This window comes from Falco cherrug, chromosome 7 (genome assembly GCF_023634085.1).
Source record: "Falco cherrug isolate bFalChe1 chromosome 7, bFalChe1.pri, whole genome shotgun sequence".
Lineage (NCBI taxonomy): Eukaryota > Metazoa > Chordata > Aves > Falconiformes > Falconidae > Falco > Falco cherrug.
The window spans coordinates 42,488,956-42,510,055 of record NC_073703.1 but is presented as its reverse complement, the minus strand read 5'-3'; the positions used below and the strand labels follow the sequence as shown (position 1 = coordinate 42,510,055).

The 21,100-nt window shown below is 37.2% G+C and overlaps 1 protein-coding gene across 2 annotated transcripts in view; it reads right to left on the bottom strand.

The window, feature by feature from the left end:
• The window catches only part of TRIP11 (thyroid hormone receptor interactor 11), a 34,377-nt gene extending 15,257 nt beyond the window's left edge, over nucleotides 1-19,120 (bottom strand). The window contains exons 1-12 of one of the 2 annotated variants that reach the window (XM_055716885.1): nucleotides 18,078-19,120; nucleotides 15,505-15,581; nucleotides 14,280-14,390; nucleotides 12,881-13,156; nucleotides 11,982-12,050; nucleotides 11,085-11,262; nucleotides 9,783-10,148; nucleotides 9,050-9,090; nucleotides 7,882-8,082; nucleotides 3,789-6,818; nucleotides 863-1,003; nucleotides 476-669 (exon numbers count right to left, since the gene is read on the bottom strand). In XM_055716885.1, the coding sequence (XP_055572860.1) occupies nucleotides 476-669; nucleotides 863-1,003; nucleotides 3,789-6,818; nucleotides 7,882-8,082; nucleotides 9,050-9,090; nucleotides 9,783-10,148; nucleotides 11,085-11,262; nucleotides 11,982-12,050; nucleotides 12,881-13,156; nucleotides 14,280-14,390; nucleotides 15,505-15,581; nucleotides 18,078-18,216 (4,823 nt within the window). In that variant the 5' untranslated portion in view covers nucleotides 18,217-19,120. The remainder of the gene's footprint in view (nucleotides 1-475; nucleotides 670-862; nucleotides 1,004-3,788; nucleotides 6,819-7,881; nucleotides 8,083-9,049; nucleotides 9,091-9,782; nucleotides 10,149-11,084; nucleotides 11,263-11,981; nucleotides 12,051-12,880; nucleotides 13,157-14,279; nucleotides 14,391-15,504; nucleotides 15,582-18,077) is intronic. The other variant, XM_055716886.1, reaches the window with a different exon arrangement.
• Nucleotides 19,121-21,100: the final 1,980 nt, after the last annotated feature.

The window sequence follows — 21,100 nt, the reverse complement described above, 5'->3', positions numbered from 1 at the left end:
TCAGTGTATCTTGCTTCATATATATATGCACTACAAAGGAAAAAGTTTACAGCAGCGTATAGTTTCCACGGTATCAGCTATAAAGTAAGGATGTGAACGCAATTCAAAGCATGACAGTCACATCTGTGTATTGAAATAAGACTATTTCAAAATGAATGAAGATTTGACTTCAAAGTAAGTCCAGTCCATCATTTTTGTTCCGACACAATTAAATTGATGGGTCGAGGGATTTTTGTTGTTTCTAGTTCTAGCACTGTTAAAGATGTGAGATTTCAATAGTTGCTACAAAACTGACAAATACTTTTAAGTCCTCAGGAGTAGCCGCGTCTATTTCAAATCATCTTCCTGATGTAACAGAAGTTCCTATCGTTTTGTTTTCTCAAGTGCTTAGCGTGTTATAGAATGGTAATTCAGTAAAATAAAGCAATCAGTACCAGTCTTGCTAACACCACTACTGTATAAATTAAAAGACTACCTGGCATTCTCCACTGCAGTAGATGAGGACACAAGTTTTTCTTCCAAAATCAGAATTTTCTTTCTTAGCTTGACCTCTCTGTCTTCTGCAGCTAAAGCTTCTCGTGTGTAGGAGTCTTCCATTTCTAAAAGGTGATTACGTAACCTCTCCAGTTCCTGATTTAGGCGTTGCTCTTTCTCACGCAAATGCTGTACCTATGTAGAACATAACTTAAGTTGTTCATATTAAATTATTTTTATGAAAGGTGATAAACACAAAACATGTCCCTTGAAGCACACTGCTTTTTACAAGTGATTGTTACCAAAAATAATCCACAAAATATTACAGACAGAATTTCTTACTCTTTTTCTTTTACTTCTTGTGACTGTAAATTATTTTGTAGCATACCTCGCCCTGAAGGGCACTGCTCTCCATTTGCTTCTGTTTGAGTGCTACCATGACTTGGTCTCTCTCTTGCTGAAAAGTAACGGCCTTTTCCTGCATTGACTTAACTTCACTTAACAGTTGATTCAATTCTCCTGTGTTGCCCTGTTGAAGACACAAACAAGCATTTCAAACATGGCAAATAGTTTTGCCAAAGGAGACAGTCTTTGCCCACAAGTGCATGAAGACAATAACCGATATAACAAGGAAAAGAGCAGGACACCAATGGCCCTACAACACAGAAAAACATTCAAGGAAAATATTATTTTGAAGTTATTTTACCCACATGTTACAAGATGAAGTAAGACTTACTGCTAAAAGACACTATACAGATGCATTGTCTTAACTGACTGCTGAAGTGAACAAATAAATACGTACCTATCTTTAGATGAGAGATGCAACATGTACATTGTGTATCAAACACTTGTATACTTGAAAACTTGTTTTCCCCAGTGTTTGGAATTTATTTTCTGTGTTACCTGTTTATTACGTCATGCACATGTAAGGCATCAGCCTAGGTAGGTCAACTCGTCTGAACTTAAGACAACTAAACACATGAAGAAATCTTTAAAAACAAACCATAACATGACTTCACTCTCAAAGATTAGCCTTCAGTGAATCACAGCTATGTCCATCCCATATTCAGATGTCTAATTTCAATGAATAATGTTTCCATTTACATGCAATTTACTACAACTTAGCATATAAAGAAGTGTTAGTATGTCAGTTACACAGAACTCACATGTACATGTATCTGAAACTTTTCAGCGTACTCTTTGTGTTGTTTTGAAAGCAGTTACTTTTGTTATTTTGGATAAAAGTAAATGAATCTTTTTCTCGCTAATACTTATAAGCTTCAACTACTTGTTTTTATTAATCACACTGAATATAGCAAAACCCTTTTTGCAGTAGAACCCTAAACCTGCAGGCAAACCTTCCCTCTCTATGTCATGTAACCTTCTGACACACACACAAAATGCAAAATTGTTTGAATGCTATTTTCCCTAGTTCCTCATAGCAAACACAAAGTATAACAGCAACTTCTTCAATTTGTGCAAAAAATATGTCCAGACAAATGTTTCGTGCTTGTGAAACTGAAAGCCTAAGCCACCAGTGACCGAAAGCATGCAGGCCAAAGATGTGCAATACAGAACCTAGCCAGACAATGCAGATTTCCATGAGTTAGAATAAAAAATGCCCAACATAGTAAGAGAGTGAATTTGTAAAATATTAGTATGCTTTATACAGGCAAGGCTGATGAACTTAAGTCCCAATGGTAATTCAAAGCTATTTTTCATAACATAACTGTACTTTGAGACAATGATATCTCTCATCATAGTTCTACAGTATAAACATGTTCTACAGTTCTGAACATGTATCTTAAGTCAAACTTCTCAAAAAAAAAATTAATCCTAGTTTTTCACACATATTTCAAAGTTGAGACATCCAAATGATAAATTTAAGATGACACATATTGTTAAATGTAATTAATATTTTGCTTTTCCAAATAAATTACATTGCAGATTTAGTTGGTAGTTTGAAAACACTTCAAAGACACATGAGGTGGTGAAACACTGGCACAGGCTGCCCAGAGCAGCTGTGGATGCCCCATCCCTGGAAGTGCTCAAGGCCAGGCTGGATGGGGCTTTGAGCAACCTGGTCTAGTGGAAGGTGTCCCTGCCCACAGCAGGTGGTTGGAACTAGATGATTTTTAAGGTTCCTTTTAACGCCAAACCACTCTATAATTCTATGATTTTTTTATTGTACTTATAGCAGAGGAAAAAAAATTAATGCCAAGTTACTTAGGAATGGTTTGCATAAATACTCGTCTCTAATAATGGGCAATGCTCGTAACCTTCAGAAAATGAAAAGGGATGCTAAAGGCAACAGGGAGAACAACAGTGTGCACGGTGCAGGGACACCTGTAAGAGAAGGTTGAACAATGGCAACCAGAACGACCAAGACAAAGAGAACAGGGACCTCGACAGTACAGAGGGAAAATAAGAAAGTTATCTGTTTGGAAAAGACTACCCAGTAGGACGTATTCACCTTCAGAGCCCAGAAAGCAAAGCAAAAATATCTATATTCTGCTGTCAAGTGTTTGTCAAAACTGCAGGAAGACTTTTGCAATGTACTTAACACCTATTTCTCAAAGACAAGTGGCAATTCACACATTATTTCCTTTACTCCAGCAGTAGCAATTCATACAACACGCTGTTGACTTGTGTATCAATGACTCCATTTAATTCTTTGCTCTTAAAAAACTCTTCTTCAAATTACACACATGATAATTAATAAGCCACTGCAATTTTTCTCTGAACATACGTTTGAAAAAGGGATATTTTTCCATATGTCAAATTGAAGAGCAGAAACCATTTATTTAACTTGTCCAATCTTTCGCTCTTTTTTTTTTTTTTCTCCAGTGGAGTTTCTCCAGCCGTAAAAGCAAGATACATTAACTCATTCATCTCATAGGGATGTTATGAAGCCATCATATCTGAATGGCAAACATCAGAGGAAAGCACATTGGTAAATTAGTCCTGCTGGCCCACTCTGCAGAAAAGTTTGAGCACCATACAGTAAAAATAATATAGGGTACTTAACAAATAACAAGGCCAAAGCAAAATATTAAGTAGCTGTACAGTACATGAGCAATCTCCAAATAAATGAAAAATGTATTTTATGGCTGTGCAATTAACAAATAACATTGTAAACCACTCACCTGCTGACTTCTAATTTCTTAACTTTGCAGGGGGAGGGCTGTTGTGGTAGTGTAATGCAGTAAGGTGTCAAACAGATTTCAGGCAAACACTTGATGACTACATAAGCATAAAAATGCATTACCATGTGACTAATTTTGAAAGATATTAATAAATATGAATGCACATACCTGTTCTTTTTCTTTCAACAGCTTTTCAAAAGCAAGAGCTTTTTCCTTCATTGAGTGTGACTCAAACTCTTTCTCTTTTAGCATCATTGAAAACTGCATATTAGTTTCCTGAAGTGCTCGGAATTCTGTTTCTTTTTCCCTACACTTTGCAACTATTTTTTCATTTTCTTCTTTCAGTTTTCGAATATCCATTTCTAAAATTAGATTTCTTTCTTTAAGATTAGTCACAGCTTGCTTCAAAAGCTCATTTTCATTTTCTTTGTTACTAAGATTTTCACTCACAGAAAGTAACTGATCACTTTTAGATTTAATTAATATGTCTTTTTCTCTAAGTGATTTCTGCAAGACATCATGTTTTTCTTTGATCTGCCTCATCTCTGACTCAGTCCCTTCTTGACTCTTTCGTTCAATCTCTGATGCTGTAGCCACAGAATCTGATAATCGTTGATTGTTTTCCTGAAGAGTCCTAATAGTTGAATCTTTTTCTTGCAACTTACTTTTCAATCGTTCCAACTCATTTTGAAGGAGTTTAGACTCATCACTGAGTACTTCAGGAGCACTGTACTGAATGCCTGAAAGCTGTGAAACGGTGGAAGCTGCTGCCACAGATGGTGTTACCAAGTCAAGTTTGCTCAGGAGAAGATCTTTGGTGTTATAAAGCTGTCCTATGCTGTGTTGAACTTGTGCTAATTCCTGACTAAAACTTTTCAGCTTTTTCTCATTCTGTTCATAACTCTGAATCAAGCCATTATAATCTACCTGCAACTTTGAATTACTATCACTTTCAATTGAAATTTGTGCTTGAAGCTTCTGTAACTCTTCTTGGAGGTGAGCTGACTCATGCTGCATGTTCTGAACTGTGGTTATTACCTGTTGCTTCCACTCTTCCATTTTCTTCACTTGCTGTTTTAGTTTATCGCGTTCTTGTAGAAGTTCCTCAAACTGGTTACTGTTAACACCTCCTGACCCATTATCAGTACCTATACTGGATGTCTGCAAGACAGTCAGTAAGGTTTGGCATTTTTGACTTAGAGCATCTATTTCAATATCTTTTTCTCTAATAATACGGGATAAATTCTGAATAGTTTCTCTAGACATTTCTTGACTGCTATTTTCAGATCTATTAGACAACTTTTGAATTTCTCCTTGCAACCTTACCAAAGCTGCTTCTTTAGCAGCAACTATATCCATGATATTATGATACTCTGTTTTTAACTGACTGTTTTCTCTTGTCTTTTCACTTAGTACTGCTAGTACTTGTTCTCTTTCCATAACATAAGCTTGCAGCTGCTGTTGAAGACAAAGAACATCCTGCCTATATGGAGCTGAGGAAACTCGAGCATTCAGAGCTTGTATTTCTAAATCCTTCTCTTGAATGATCCGAGTAAGCTTGCCAACCTCATCCTTGGACAACTGATCAATTTGCTGACTTAAAGAAACATTCTTTTCATTTAGAAGCTTAATCTCCATTTCCCTTTCTTTGATACCTTTTACTAGTCTTTCAATTTCAGCTTTAGATAAGTCATGTTTTTCATTTCCATTTTCTCCATTAAGAGTCTGAACTTTGGTTTCCTGAAAAAGATCAGAGGAATAAGTCTGAATAATCTGTCTCTCTTTGTGCAACTGAGTTTTAATTTGTTCAATTGTTTTCTGCAAGTTCTTAATTTCCTCATCTTTCTCTAAAGAAAGTCTTTCATGTGTGACATTCATTTGTTCACACTGAAATCTAGACTCATCTATTTCCTTTCTTTGTTCCTGCAAAGACTGCTGAAGTTGCACTGTTGTTTGATTCTGATCTTCTATTGTTTTTTTGTGAACTTCTATTTCTTCTTCAAGACTATTCTTTATCACTTTTAACTGTGTTACCTCACTTTCAAGTTCAATAATAATATCTAGAGTTTTAGGCTCAACCACAGGTGTAGATCTACTTTGCTGATCCTTAAGGCGTTCAATTTCTTCTTTCAAATGATTATTTTCTTCCTTCATGATTGCAAGGCTTCTGTCTTTTTCCTCCAAGTTGTGTTTTAAGACATCCTGCTTTTTTGAAACTTTCATATATTCCTCAAGTTCCTGCTTCACCTGTAAGGCTTGATTTTTAAATTTTTCAATGAATACCTCTTTTTCTTTTATGAGTTCTGTCAACTGCTTTTGTCCTCCTAAGGTAGTAGTCAACATCTCTTTTGTTTCTTGATGGTCAGTTTCCATCTGCTCAATGCTCCTTTTAAGTTCAGCAATCTTAAAGTCCTTCTCTTGATTGAGTTTAACTAGGCGCTCATGTTCAAGCTGCAATGCAGTTGTATCCATACTACGTGCATTTGATAATTCCTCAATAGTTTGTTTATACTTATGTGCTTGTTCCAAAAGCCTCTTCTCTGTCTGGTTTAATTCATTCTCTAACTGTCTTTTTTCCATTTTCAAAGCCTCCACAACAGTATCTTTTTCCAAGTAAACTTTGTTTTTCTCAGAAATGGCATCACTTAACTCCTGTTTTAGTTCTTCAACAGCTGCTATCAGCTTTCCATTTTCTGTTCTAAGATCAGACAGAGATTTCTCTAAGTCTTCATTTAGTTGTTTATTTTCTGAAATGTCATTCTGTAGTTTTGCAATTTCTACTTCTCTTTCCTTCAGAATCAGATCTTGACAAGCATAGTTAGATTCCTTATTATGTTTTTCTGTTAACTTGCTCAAGGATACAGAAAGTTCTTCTTCTCTTTCTTTTAGTCTCTGTTGCAATTCTTCGATTTCTTTTTCATTATGCAAATTACACTCCTGGGCTTTCTTTAATTGTTCCTCAAAATCTTTAATATTATCTTGAAGCTGCTGCTTGTTTAGATGCAAATCATTAAGTTCACATGAACACTGGCTTAGTTTTTCTTTCTGACTATTTAACTCCTTAATAGTTTCCATCTTCTCTATTTCTAATTCTGATACTTTCTTCCTTTCAAATTCTAAGTCAAATTTCAGCTGTTTGACGACACTATCATTTTCCGTGTGTTGTTTCGAGAGCTGCTCTTTCAGTGTAATCATATGCTGAAATGAACACAAAAAAGTATTCATTAGGAGAGGAGAACCAGCTGAACTATGTGTTTCATTCATTTGTATCCTCTGAACAACAAAAAACAGAAGTAAGCGAGAGGAAAAAAAAAAGTTTCCTAGTTGCCAACGTAAGCTGGCAGGTAGCATCAGTCAATACTAAATTAATGAAAACTGAGTATCAATAAGGGACAGATTACATTTCACAAAAAACAAGAATACCATCTCCCATCAAAAGAACCCTAACTATCTAAATAAAGGAACAAAGAGAGAACTACCTAAGAAAAAGAATTGTCAGAATTTGTCAGGGCAGCGGGAATGGGTATGCAGCAAACATCCACTACTTAGAAACAGGATGGGACTATATTTAAAATAACAAATAACGGAAGAGAACGCATATCTGTATATTCTATTTTCAATTTCTTGTTTGACCTTATTTTTAATTGCACTTCCTGGGATTAATTTCATAGGAAAACAATTTAAATGTTCAATTGCATAAAGTAAACCAACAATGAAGACATACGGGTTGCAACTATATGTTGACATGTCAAACACAACAGTGACAAGAAGGTATCATTCCATTTTGATTGTATGTAATCAGCGACCTTTTTTACTCCACAAATGCTTATAGTATAAAGAACTTCTAATAAAGTAACTTAATTATTCAGCACAATTAAAAATAACGAAAGGAAAAGAAAAAAATCATTCATGTTATGCATAGTCAGAGGTCACACTATTAGCAGGATAAAAACCATCAAAAGTCTTGCAAGGAAAAATCAAGTAGTATTTAACTGGACTTCAGAAAGTAACATTCATTATGCATAGCTCACATGCCATATTATTTCTTTGTCCACAAGTGGGTTCCTTGCACTTCAGAATTTTGCATTGAGACAGTAGATATGGAAAAACACTGGTTCCAACATCCTTTTTAAGGCTCAGAGGATAACTTGTACTTCCCTGCTATCTACGTTCAAAGGTCAACTTAAAAGAGAAAACACACATGCACAAAAATGTAAACATTTGTTTTAGCAGTTCAAAAATTAGTTGCAATATTTATTACCTGAGTAGCTTCTTGATTCTGCTTGTCTAGTTCTTCCAGCTCCACTATCAGTGTTTCTCTTTCAGCAATGCTTTCATTTAATTCACTTTCTTTCCTTTCCAAATCTTGTCTTAACTGACTTAATTCTGAATTCTGATCCTCAGTATACGCAGAAAGAACATTCTTATGTTGTGCACTTGTCAGTTCCTTTTCAAGTCCCTCCTTAAGTTAAAAAAATAATTGTAAGTATTAGATTTTATCTTGCTGAAATTTATAAACTTTTTAGATTTGAAATGGTTTCTTTCCCCCCCGAACAATTAAAAGCAAAGCATGCATTTTTATTTCAGAATCTCTAAGCTTACATAAATATTATCCTAGTTAGAAATTCTTCATTGTAAATAATTTGTCTCTACCATTGATGCATACACATTTATTTTCTCATCATAAAGTTTAGGAGCGCAATTTACAAATTTTTACACAAAAAGCCATGACCTGACAAGCTTATATCCACCTCTGATGTATGGATCCCCAGCTGAGATAAACAATTATGCCTCCAAGAGACACCCCAAACGTAGCATGCTGCATGGTGAGACAGGAGGTTTCAATCAAGGACACATGAATAACATCCTTATGAGAAGTCCCATGGGAACTCTTTGAATGCATGTGAAACACAGAAGTTCAGGGATGAAAATCACCACTGGATACAAAGTAAACTCAGCCAAATCTCTCAAGCCTGAGTTGATAAAGGACTAAGTCAATCCTGACAAAAACTAAAGGTGCGTTCCAGAGAAACTATGTTCCACTGCTTAACTTCATCAGTAAGATGGAATGCAGGAAGTGTCAAAACTGAACCGTGGAAAGCAGAAGAGGTGAAAAATCACAAATTTTAGAGAATGTATTATTAGTACTTTAAAAACAAACACTACAGCAGCCTAAGTAACAGTGGGATAGGTGGAACTCCACTAGTTTTCTTTAACAGAGTACGCTTTGGAGTTTTGCAAGTCAAAATCTATTGTTTCTATTAGTTCCACAGGTAATTATTTATTTAATCTACACTTTTTTCCTTGATTATAAGGTTATTTATGTAGAAGTCTGAATGCTCCAAAAAACATACTGCCAGAATGTGTATTTTCCATCAGTTACTGTTGTTAAGAACTTTTTTGTTGGTTTAATTTAGAAATTGTGTTACCTGTTTTAAACTTGAAAGTCTTGCTAGTTCATTTTCTGCTTCTACAAAGGCAAACATAAAAATACATAATATTACTACCTTCCAAATAACAACAAAACCAAATAATTCTCCCACCTCATCCCAACAGAACTCTGTTGCTCAGAAGAGAACAGTTTTACAGTATTTTGTGACTATAAGCATCAGTGCCGTAAAAGTTTAAAATGCACCATCCACCACCACCACAAAGTACAGCATTACCTTTATAACTGAGTCCACGCTATGAGGACTTTGGCACCACAGCATATCAGTTATGCAATATTAAAAGACTTTCTACATACAGATACACTTCTTGAACAGGTACATTTCAGTGTTTCTTTGAAAAGGTATTAGCGAAAGACTACCTTTACACAAAATAAGTGTACTTTTAGAATTTAAACAAACAACTTCTATTGAAGCTTATTCACTTTTAAAGAAAACCTTCTCAATCAGTTGGCAGACATTAATACTTATGTAATCATAAACCCCTACGATAACAATGCTAGTCCTAGTTGTGCTTCCTTTTCTGCTTAGCCTTACTGTAATGGATAACCCTTTTCTAACACAGCAACTTTTAAAAGGTATGTACTTTCATATTCAGTTCCAAATTCTTAAAATAAACTCTGAGCTTTAAAAGTGAAAACCTGTGAGTATATACTAAAAATTTAAACAAATAAATAAAATCTATATAATAAAATAAATAATAAAATCTTCGTACCCAACAGTGCTTGCTGCAGTCTGACAATGTCTTCTGGTAGTGATGTCTTCAATTGGAGTTTCTTCTCCTGTTCTTTCAGGAGAGCATCTCGCTCTGCAACAGAACTCTGAAGCATACTGAAGTCGGATTTAAGATTTTCATATTCTTGCATTATTTGCATTTTTTCTACCTTTGCCAATTCTTGCTCTTTCAAAAGAATTTTGCTTTCTTCTTTGGCAGAAGACAATTTGTGATTTAATCTTCTTATTTCATCCTCTAGGTCCTTTACAATCTGTAACTCTTCTACTTTTCCTCTTTCTAGACTCTGCGCATTTTTTTTCTGTTGACTAATTTTAGAGTCATCCATGGCATCAGCACTCACACCATCTAAAACGCAAAAGATGATTTGCACTATTAACCAAACCCAGCACTGCAGATCTTTTGCTTAAAAGTCTCTTCTTCCACCTCTTCTTCTGACAGAGGAAGACAGTCTAAACCAAAGAGATGATCATCATCAACAGAAAGCTTACTTAAATAGAATTGGCATTTGAAGCAGTGCTAAACATATTACTGGTTTCATAAGCAGCTTTTCAAATTTTTTTAAAGAAATGAATTCCCTATCAGTACTACCTTAGAAACTAAGAGGGTGTGAAAGTATTTCCCTTCTTTCCAAGAAGAAAATTAATCCCTCTTTCCAAAAGGAGTGCATGCACTCTTTAGAAGTCCAAGTTTTAACAGATAATAAAATAGTGGTTTACAGGCAAACCTCACATATTTATGCAAAGAAGCCCCTAAAGGAAGCCTAACTGACGTGACCGTTTTTATGGAATATGAAATACCCACAAGACAATGAAAAGCTCCTTGTGAGAACTACTGAGCTTCTCCCACAATCTACAGCCACAGACTAAGTAAAGTGTGATCCTCATGGCAGCTTTTGAGCTTTTGTCAAGTAACCCAACTGGCAAACAGTCCTTCACACCAAAATTATTTTTGTGCTGAGATTTTCTTATCTTCAGCTTTGCATGTCTTGTCCACACCTATATTCCATGCAAGTTAAAAAAACAGAAAGTGTAGAATTTAGAGCACATTTTTATGTCTAGAAAATGACCCTCTAGACTGATACACATCAGAAGCTGAAATGCTATTGCTCCAGTGTTCAAGCCAGCCACAGCGAATATGAGATACTAGAACATGCATGTATGTTAAACATGCAAATAAACTAAAGTTGAAATTCAAATTCCTAAACATCATGTATTTGTTATCTATTACACTGTTACATACATATTTGATGCTTTAACCAAAATGGACTGTATATTAACATACTGTTATAAAGACCTTGCTGTAACTGATTCTCAAGTTCTTCAATTCGCTCTTCGTATTCTCTCAGCTCTTCTCGGTGTCGACGACTTAATTCTACTAGCTTTTGCCTGTGTGCATCCTGCAGCACTGAAAGTTCATGTTGATGTTCATCTATTTCTTGACTTAAATTCTGTTTGAGCTCCTAAAAATACCATCAGAGAAACAGAATGGTAAAACACAGTATAGAAGCTTAAGAAAGAAAAAATATAAAAGGAAGAAAAAAGTATTCTCTACTGAAATTAAAGGATTTATTAAAGGATTTCTCAGAGAAGAGGTCAAGCTTCTCAGCTTTTGATGGTTTGGATTTTTAAAAAAAATGTTAAAAGACATTCCTTTAAAAAATATGTTTACACCAGCAGTACGCTCTATACAACAGCAAATATTAAACCAACGTAGAGAGACTACAAGTCTTTCATAGGAACTGGATACACCAGGACATATTTCTAGTGACTTCCAAGGACAACATGCAAATCTGTATTTTGCATCTTCAATGAAAAAAGGCAAGTTGTTTCTAAGAGGGGAGAAGAAATTATTTTGTGTATCTGAAATTCAGTCTCCTAAGTCATCAACAGTTTCTGAAAGCTATTTGACCTCATAAATATTGTCATTCTTTCAAGCTGACTTACTATATTTGTCAAATCATACAAATACCCCTTCCTCGGTATAACTGTTTTGAAATATTGTACTGCTGACTGAAATGTTGCTGTGGTATTACAAGCCCATATGCATTTTTAATAGAGAAAAATGTAAATGCTAGTGTAGTAAATACTTGAACTACATTCATAAGTCATGTGACCATATAGAAAACCATCAAGAATAAAGTGTTAAGAGAAGAGTAGTTTGTCAAAATTGTCCTCTTACCTTAACAATATTTTGCAGTTTGCATATCTCACTTTGTTCAGCATCATTTGTCCTTTGCACTTTGGAAGACTGAGAAAAGAAAAATCACAAATCCATGTGAAAATTTTGGTAAATATGTGTATTTTTCATGGAAGTGCTTCCTCTATTGATATTCAAAAGTAGAAAAAAACAAAGCTAATGTGAAGCAAAACGTAAATCTATGGTAATTTTGATTTTAAATAAAGACATTTTAATTTTCCATAGATTTTTTTATTATTACTTGCAAATGTGTAAAGATTGGGGGTGGGGGGTGTTAACTGCACCTAGTCAGACAACAGGGTTGCTTAATTTTACTTGAGTATTTCCACTCGGGAAAAGTATACCTCTGAAATCAAGCTATAGCTTGAAAAACGATGACTCACATCAAGAACAGCTTGAAAGATTATACTCTTTCTTGTCTCAGCACACCATGAATTACAACTGACACATCAAGGACTGAGAGAAGAGTAAGCACAAACAGTATGCAAGTATCCAGCTATCACTTGAGCACTATTGCCAATAAATAATCAGTATCACAGCCAGGAAGAAGAAAAGTTTTCTGAAAGGCTGCACAAAAATGAAGGCTGCAGTAGTATTCTAGGCAAATGTTTATGAAATCCTTGTCCTACTTTGACAAGTCATGCATAAAAGTATCACAAAAAAGTATGTGGAAGTTAGTCACTGAATGTGTCCCCAGTCATGTGACAGCAAGAAAATGACTATAAAAGATCATTAGGTTTCAGCTTTTCCATCAAATCATGGTGCCTCTAGAAATTGTACAGCATGAACTTTCAAAAGATCCACTCCAAAAATACAAAATGCAATGAAAACACTAATTTGGAAGGGGGGAGGGGAGGGTAAGATATAGGGGAACCGCTCACCAGTGCAATCTGCTTCCAGTGGTCAACCTCAGATTCAAGCCTAGAAACTTCATTGGACAATCTGTTTATTTCTTGCTGTGACCAGATTATATCTCCAAAATCCATGTCATCTCCTTCAAAACATGAGGAAGGCCTGACCGCTGGAACATAGGAAGCTGATGCAGCAGCTGGTGGCAAAACACCAACTCCTGACTGTGCTGACTGAGCAGCCGTTTGTACTTTCTGCAGTTGTTCCTGTAGTGCATTCTGCCTAGCTTTTAGATGGCTGATTTCCACCTGAATATACAAAATAAAATTCATTGTTTCAATGAGAAAATCAAAATACACCCTACCTCACCAAGTGTGAGCCAACCAAACTGGCCCCCTGCACAAATTACTGATCACTTTCACTGAAGAGAGAAGGAAAAAAGCCCAATCACCCTCTTAAGGGAGAGAAGCAGTTTTAGCTGGTGTTTTACAAAGTATCTCACACAAGGACACATATTAAAAGTTTTAACAGTTTTCAGTTAAATAAAAGTATTTGCAGATTTTTTTCAGCAGCCAACAGCACCTAAGTACTATAGCAAGATTCAGGCTAACAGGTTATTAAAAGAAATTAAATATTTAAAGAGGGTATTCAGATATGAAAATTAAGCAATATATGATGCTCTCACAGTTACTGATATTACATTTGATTTCTTTCAGACTTTACAACTCAACATATTGAAAATTCACATATTTACAATAAACTGAAATTAGCTGCATGCTACTTTCTCACAACTGTTTTTTATTTAATAAGTAGAATTCGATACATATCAAAATTCTGCTTCCTCTAGTTCCTACATGCATTTACAAATTAAAGCAGAAATGAAAACTCTTTTGTGTCATTCTAAGCATACTGGCAACTTTCTTCTTTTAAAAGGCTATGAAATGTCATGTTACATAACAGGTTATAAAGCTAGTATTTCCATCCAAAGGGACACTTCTCAAATCACGAAAGCTACTTCTGTTCCCTTTAACTGTTAATGTTAAGATAAATAATTATATCTACAGACAATATATAACTGCTTCAAATGAGAATTTGCTGCCATTGTCTTCCTTAAAGATAACTGAATCAGAAATACAAAGCCATTTACGTGTTCTTTCTCACGGTGATTCCAGAAACAACAGAAATTCCAATGTATGCATGACATTCTCGAGGAGTTTTCTCTTGTCTCAATTATCTCCTGGCAACTCTGCTTGTATTACATGACTCAATGAAATATATGTCTTTATCTCCCCAGTGTCTATATTAACAAACCAAGAAACCATAACCATGACCAGTGCTTCCACTGAAAAGCAGAGATACTATAACGAAGAGATTAAACAGCTTAATACATAGGTTATTAGACATACTCAAATATCTTACTCTGTATCCTACCTCTTTCTGTTGAAGCTGATTACGGTACTCTACAGATAACTGCTTTATTTGAAGTTCTGATGCTTCATGTTTTTCTTCTAAATCACTACAAAGTTTTTTCAGTCTCTCATTCTAGCAAAAATGAGAGATAAATGTTGGTGAATTCAGAATAGTTCTTACAGAATTAGAAAAGCTTAAGTCTGCTGAACAGTAAAGAAATCAACTAAATTGTACAGATTTCTCATGTTATTTCACTCAAAACAGACAGTAAAAGTAACTTCTAAGTGTGGATCCAAAATCACGTTTACGTCCAAGCTTTCCATTTTTATATGGCATGGACTCTAGCTCACTTTCAGAAAAAGGTTTGTGCTGAGCAGAGGTAAATGCCCACGAAGAAAAAATTCAGGGCTGAACTGCACCGTAGCATGATCCACAAGTGGAATTTAAGGACAGCCATAGATGGGAGCCAAAATCCATATGGTCAAATATTCTCTCTCTGGCATCGCCAATAGCAGACAGCAAGAATCTAGAAAAAGGACAAGCAGGAGCAGGAACAGTTACTTCCCCAAAATCCTACCTTAACTTCCCAATGCTCTTGAGGGCTGAAGACATACATGAAAGTTGTTGGTTTAAAGCCATAAATAAAGTCACAAGACCAACTAGTCCTTTGTAAAAGCACTTGTAAAAGTAAATAAAGTCACTTTTCACAAGGGCACATGGGATTTGTAAGCAGTTTTGGAAGAGCATCAGCATCCATAGCTATGCCAAAATGACCATACAGCAGGGCAACACAGAGAACTGCACCAGAGAACATGCACACTCTGTACTCTGAAGCTTGTTGCAAAAAACACCCTGTCCAGCTAAGTGGGCACTCTCAATCTTTGTTTTTATACGAAATGCTATAAACAAACTCTTCAGCAGCTAAAATTTATGAACACTTAAAAGATTTTTGCATTTGCAAGTTTTTCAGATCCAAGTATATTGCTGCAGTCCAAGTGCACATGATCAGTCAGAACAGTTACAGGATGCAGCAGTAACCAAAAGATGGAAACCCACACCACATGCACACTCCAATAAACAAATGTGCCCCCATGTGATAGCAGTTTGTCTCACACACACACACAAAAGCAGCACCGTATTTTAACACCACTGTCAACTCTTATTTCTAGATTTACCCAAGGACAAGCAAGTACAGTATTTCACCTTTATAAGAAACAAATTACAGTAGAGTTATAAAATGTCTTACTTCAAACTTTTGTGCTGCATTAATACTTTCTATTTCTCTGAGTCTAGAATTGGACACATGGAGTTCTGTTGCTGCATCTGAAAGAAAGTGAAAATTTTGTTTTTGTTAAACTACTTTTAATCTGTTAAGTAGACATCAGTTAAGACCACAGTTATTAACAAGCATCTTACTTCAGATTGCTTTAAGGTTCATTCCTAGGTAAATATTGAAAGCTGCTTTTATCAGAACGCTGCCAGAATTATTTTTCAGACCGGAAGGTCTTTCTGAACCTAATTTAGTTCTCTCTTATCTAGGCTTTAAGTCAGATCACAAAACCAACTGAAAAGTACAGATTTAAGCTTTAAAATTAAGGAAACTAAAAGATTTCAATTTATTATTTGACGTCACTGAATCTGTTTTTCATTTAGGAGTTTGCCCCTGACATGACAGTTGTATGTTTCTCAGTAATCTCCCATGAAGTTTCAAAACAAGAATTAGTTTGATATAATACACACAACGACTAACTTTCAGAAAAAAAATCCAAACCTGAACCCAACAAAACCCACAAAATAACCCACACAACAAAAAAGCACAACCCCCCCATGAGACTCACTGTCAATTTACAAAGGTGATGCAATCTACCATACCAGTTTATCTAATATGAAAAGCACATAATTCTGTCCCTGGATACTCTTTCTTTAATGATCAACCTTCATCAAACAGGCTACATTTACTTCCCCTGTGTCCCACTTCCAAAAGATAGAAATACCCCATTTCATGTTATTAAGAGAAGTCATCCTGAATTGACTATAACAACCTTGACAATTTTTTCAAAATTTGAAATACATATAGTTTTCAAGTAAATACTGCATTTCATAATTTCCCAAGTGCTGTTTAAAACTGATGCAGCTCAAGTGCTGCAGAGGCAACAATGTACCCACGAAAACTGCTAAACTGAAGATGTTAAAGTCAATAATCCACAAACACCATCTTCAGTTCAGATGGCAGTCAAAGCTGCAAATGTAAGAGGTAATATTTACAATTAGGAAACATTAGAAAATTAGAGAATTTAAAAATGGGAATTTAAGGAACTGCTTCAAAAGCATTTCTTTGGCTACAGAGTATATAAAGGTCTTTACAGGAGTACTTTGATGCCACTAGATTTTTACACCCTCAAAGACAGTAACCCATAAAAATGTACTACTATGAAATTTCTAGGAAACAGAAGTTTTTCACAGCATTATCTTGCAGTAAAGTACACCTGGAACTAACTACTGAACATCAGCACATCTCTTGGGCACAAACTGAAGCACAAATGCATGAACTGGATTCTCAATTTAGCTTTTAAAAAAGGCAAGACAAACACATTAGATGACCACACAGTTTAGCAGCATAAAACAAGTTTCCAGGCTAAACTGATTTTGGAATTTAAAGGAATTCTAAGCAAGTCTTTCAGAAAAGTGAAAAAAAGATAACTTCACAGTCCTCAGAATAAATTTCTCTCTTCCAAGCATTGTTGTACCTGTCTACCAAAAAACCCATCCATGTGAGACCAGTAGTATCAGCTTGCCAACAAGATGCATACAATACTGTCACAATGCTTCATAGGTGTGAAGTTGCAAACAATGTAAATTGTTTAATTTCACATTTGAGTATTCAGAAGTCTTAGTTGTTCTTTGTGATTGCTATTCTTAACAATGTTATGAGAATGCACATTTTTTTTCAAGAACTTAGTTTCACAATGGTAAAAATATTAGTGGTAATTGTTTTACTAGAAAATTCAAATGTTTATTGAAAAACTCATAACAAAGGCATTACTAAAAATATGAAATTATAGTCTACAACAAATTTACTCTTACTTTATTCAATGTCTTACTCCGATATCTCAACTTTTTCGTTTCAACTCTCTGTTCTGTATTTAAAACATCCTAGCTTCTAATCTCTATAAAAACAAGGGCCATGTTCTCCTATTTGGCTACAGAACAGTAGAACTAGATGGGTTTCTCTGGGTCCAGCTGAAATGCAAATAACAAAAACATCAGAAACACTGGACCTTTACCTGTGTGACACGTCAGACTTAGATCACACTAGTGGCAAAAAAACATCTGCACTCCTCCACCTCCGGGGTTTTAGGAACCCACTCTAAAAGCAGCTGATCAAACGCGGGTTTTGATGCACTAAGCAGAGTGGCAGCACAGCACTGTGTGCGCGCTGTTACCGACACACAGCACCTCACGCAGTTCAGAAATTTCCGAATAATACACCCGGAACAGGTTCACCTCTGCTATTATAGCCTGGGAATACGTTTGTTTATTCTCCAGACCCTGAGGTCAGGGGGGCGGCGCAGGACGGAAAACAAGGCCGGGAAGGGCCGCAGCCCCCCGGGCGGGACCAGGCCGCGGGCCCCTCCGCTCCCCGCCGGCCGGCCGGCAGGTGCAGGCAGCGCAGCCCCGCCGCTGCCCGCCCCCGAGGAAACCGGCGGCCGGAGCGAGGGCTCCCTGGCTCCCTCACCACACCAGGCCTGCCCTAGCAGGTACGAAGCGAACGGCCAGCCCCGGCAAGCACCCGCCCGTCCCAGCGCCTCAGCCCCTCACCGCCCACTTCCTCGGCGCCCTCGAGCAGGATGTCCTTGGTGAAGCTGGAGATCTGGCCGGTGAGCGAAGACAGGCTGCCCCCCACCTGCCCCAGGGACTGGCCCAGCCCCGAGCCCAGCCCGCCCAACCAGGACGCCATCGCCGCCGCTCAGAGGGCTCCGGGCCTCACACGGCCCCGCAGCTGGCTGCTGGCTCCCGCCGGCGAAGGGGCACGGCCGCCGCCTCCTCCTTCCTGCTCCTCTCCGGGGAGGGTGAAGGCTTCTTCTGCGGGCTCAGCAGGCCGGCCTCGGCGACCCCAGCGCCGCGCGCATCCCCCCGGCACGACCCGGCTCAGCGGCTCCTCCCGCAGGCTCCAGCCTCTGCCACCTCGACGGCCGCCATGACACCGCCCCCCGAAACACCATCGCCCGGCAGCCGCAGCCGGCTAGAGCGCCTCCGCGGCGCCCGTGACGTGGCAGCGGAGGACGCCGCGATACCGGCGGGGCCGCGCGCGGGGTGCCGGGATGTTAATGGCGGCGGCCGGGGCAGGGAAGCCCGGGCAGCGTGGCTTTGAAACGTGCTTTCTGTCAAGAGGAACAAAACCAAAACCCCGGTGCGTGGTTGAATTAGAGCTGCTGTCGCTGGGCCCACCTGGTCATCGGGCACGGCCGGTGTGCCGGAGGCGAACACGGAGCCACCTCGGCCTGTGCCCGGGCGGAGCGGGGCAGCCCTGAGCGCGGGGCCGGCCCGCGGTGTCGGTGGCACGGCCGAAGCGCGGTGCCCAGCAGCCTTCGCGACTCCCATACCTGTTCTTACAAAAATAGGCAGGTTCCTGAAACGCCAGGCTCCTTGTGCCTTGGGTGTAGGTCCAGTGGATGCTTGGTTGGATTTCCAGCCACAACCCCAACACTGGCCCGATTCAGAGTTCCTTTTGGTTTCGATCGAATGAGGTATTTGGTATTGTTAGGGACTATAAGGAGTGCTGCACTGTTACAAAAATGCAGTATTAAAACAGTAAGGACAATACTGATACAAGATACTGCCTATATTGGAAATAGAGGGCAGCTGGATCATTGCTAGTAAAATTTAGCAATAACTACCTAAAATAATTTTACAAAAAATAATAGAGAACTACATAAAAACAATAATTAAACCACCACATCACTAGTAAAATGTGATTGTAAACAAAAATAATAAAAAGCTGAGAAGAAAGAGCATTTCACTGGTGAAATCTTAACATCTTTAGGGAGGAGCTGAGAATGCAGCAGGCACAAAACACAGGTTCTGGAGTTACAAGCTGACAAACATGACCATAAGGCTATGGAAAAACCTGCTTGTTGCTTCCCAAACAGTAGCTTGCAGAGCCTTTGCGAAGGGTTCGTAGCTGGCCTGCAATACTGGGTTACCTCCTCAGCTTTACTGTCCACTGTCACTCAGATGTTGGGCATAGTATGTGGTCCAGGAATTTAAAAGTTAAAAAGTAACCAAAATAGCTGTCAGGTTCAACAGTTTTCTAATAAAGGTTTCTTTTCCTCTTCTTCAGTGAACACTTCTTCCATCAAGTTTATACATTACCAAATTTTAAATTCAATAATGTACTTCACACCCTTACAATTATCCATAATGAAAACATCACATACTACTTCAAATCCATTTCTAGCTCAAAAAACAAACATACACCAGAACTGTAAGAAGTATTAGTGCATGAAACAAACATGTATTTTAATCGGCTTTGTTAATTTAAAATACTAGGTTTAATGGAGATTAAAATTTTACAATGCTCAAAACACACTGTAACAGATTGTTTTAACAGAAAATGTGGGTCCACAAGAAATAAAAGGTCATCTTTTCCAATACTGTTCGGCTAATTAATTTTTATGGGAAACAGTCTTCTAAAATTTTTCAAGTAAGATCAGGGATGTCCTCTAGACTTTTAAACAACACAGAGAGATGACAAAAATGTCTCTTATTGCGGTTCATTTTATAATGCCAAGTAAGGCAAGAAGTCAATGAAGTACCACAGAGGACTGTTCTCCCCCTACTTTTGTTCGTTGCTACTCTTGAAAAACTAGAAACTGGCTATTTAGCATTGCAACTAAGTTTTTTTAGCTGACTGGCTTCATCTGCTGTTGATAAAGGTACACAGAAATCATCCAGGATGCTCTGTGGATTGACTAAGCTACAAAACCAGTGCATTGTGTCACAAAAAGAATGTGCATTCTGGTAGCAAAACAGGAAACGTCAGCTTATTTTAAAATTAGGAAGCATACACTTTTTAAAGATGTAGCATAACTAAAACCAGCACCAACTTTCTTCTTAACGGGAATGTCTTTACATAAATTTTGGAGTATCAACAGATGAAAAGACATCAGAGGTGATGAAATGTCAGTTATGAGCAACATAAAGTTACCCCCCCTAATGTGTATACACAACCATCTCGTGCAAAGCCCATGAATATCAAAGATGAGATTTTAATGTTTGATGATTCTGTGCCCAATCCACATATAAGAGAAAGCACATATGCAAATATTTAGGTCAAGAGAAACATCTGAAGCTATAATCATATTTATTTAAAAAAGTGATATCAAATACATCCATATATATATTCATGCCTATTTGGAGAGCATTTTCAAAATATCAAACAGCACTGCCATTTTCGAGTCAAAACAAGGACAAAGCATTTCAGCTTTCTTATCTTTTTTAATCTCTTTAGTATTATATGCTTTATATACACAAAATAGACAAAAATTGTATCGGAATCCAGAGCCAGACATAATGAGAGCAGTCTCAAGATGAAAAATCTGTTACTAAAAATTATTTCGAAAATACGTAACTATTAAGCAGGAGATGAAAAAAATTATTCCCTTAAAAGTCCTAACTCTACACCGTTTTCTACACATGGGGTTTCATGTAGCAAAAAATAAAATTTTATCAATGCTTGCATGCTTTAAAGACAATATCAAAGTTTTTTCCTTTTTTTTTTTTTTTTGTGCAGTTTCATTTAAATATTACAACCCTTTCTGTCCAAACCCTTTTATGTTTCC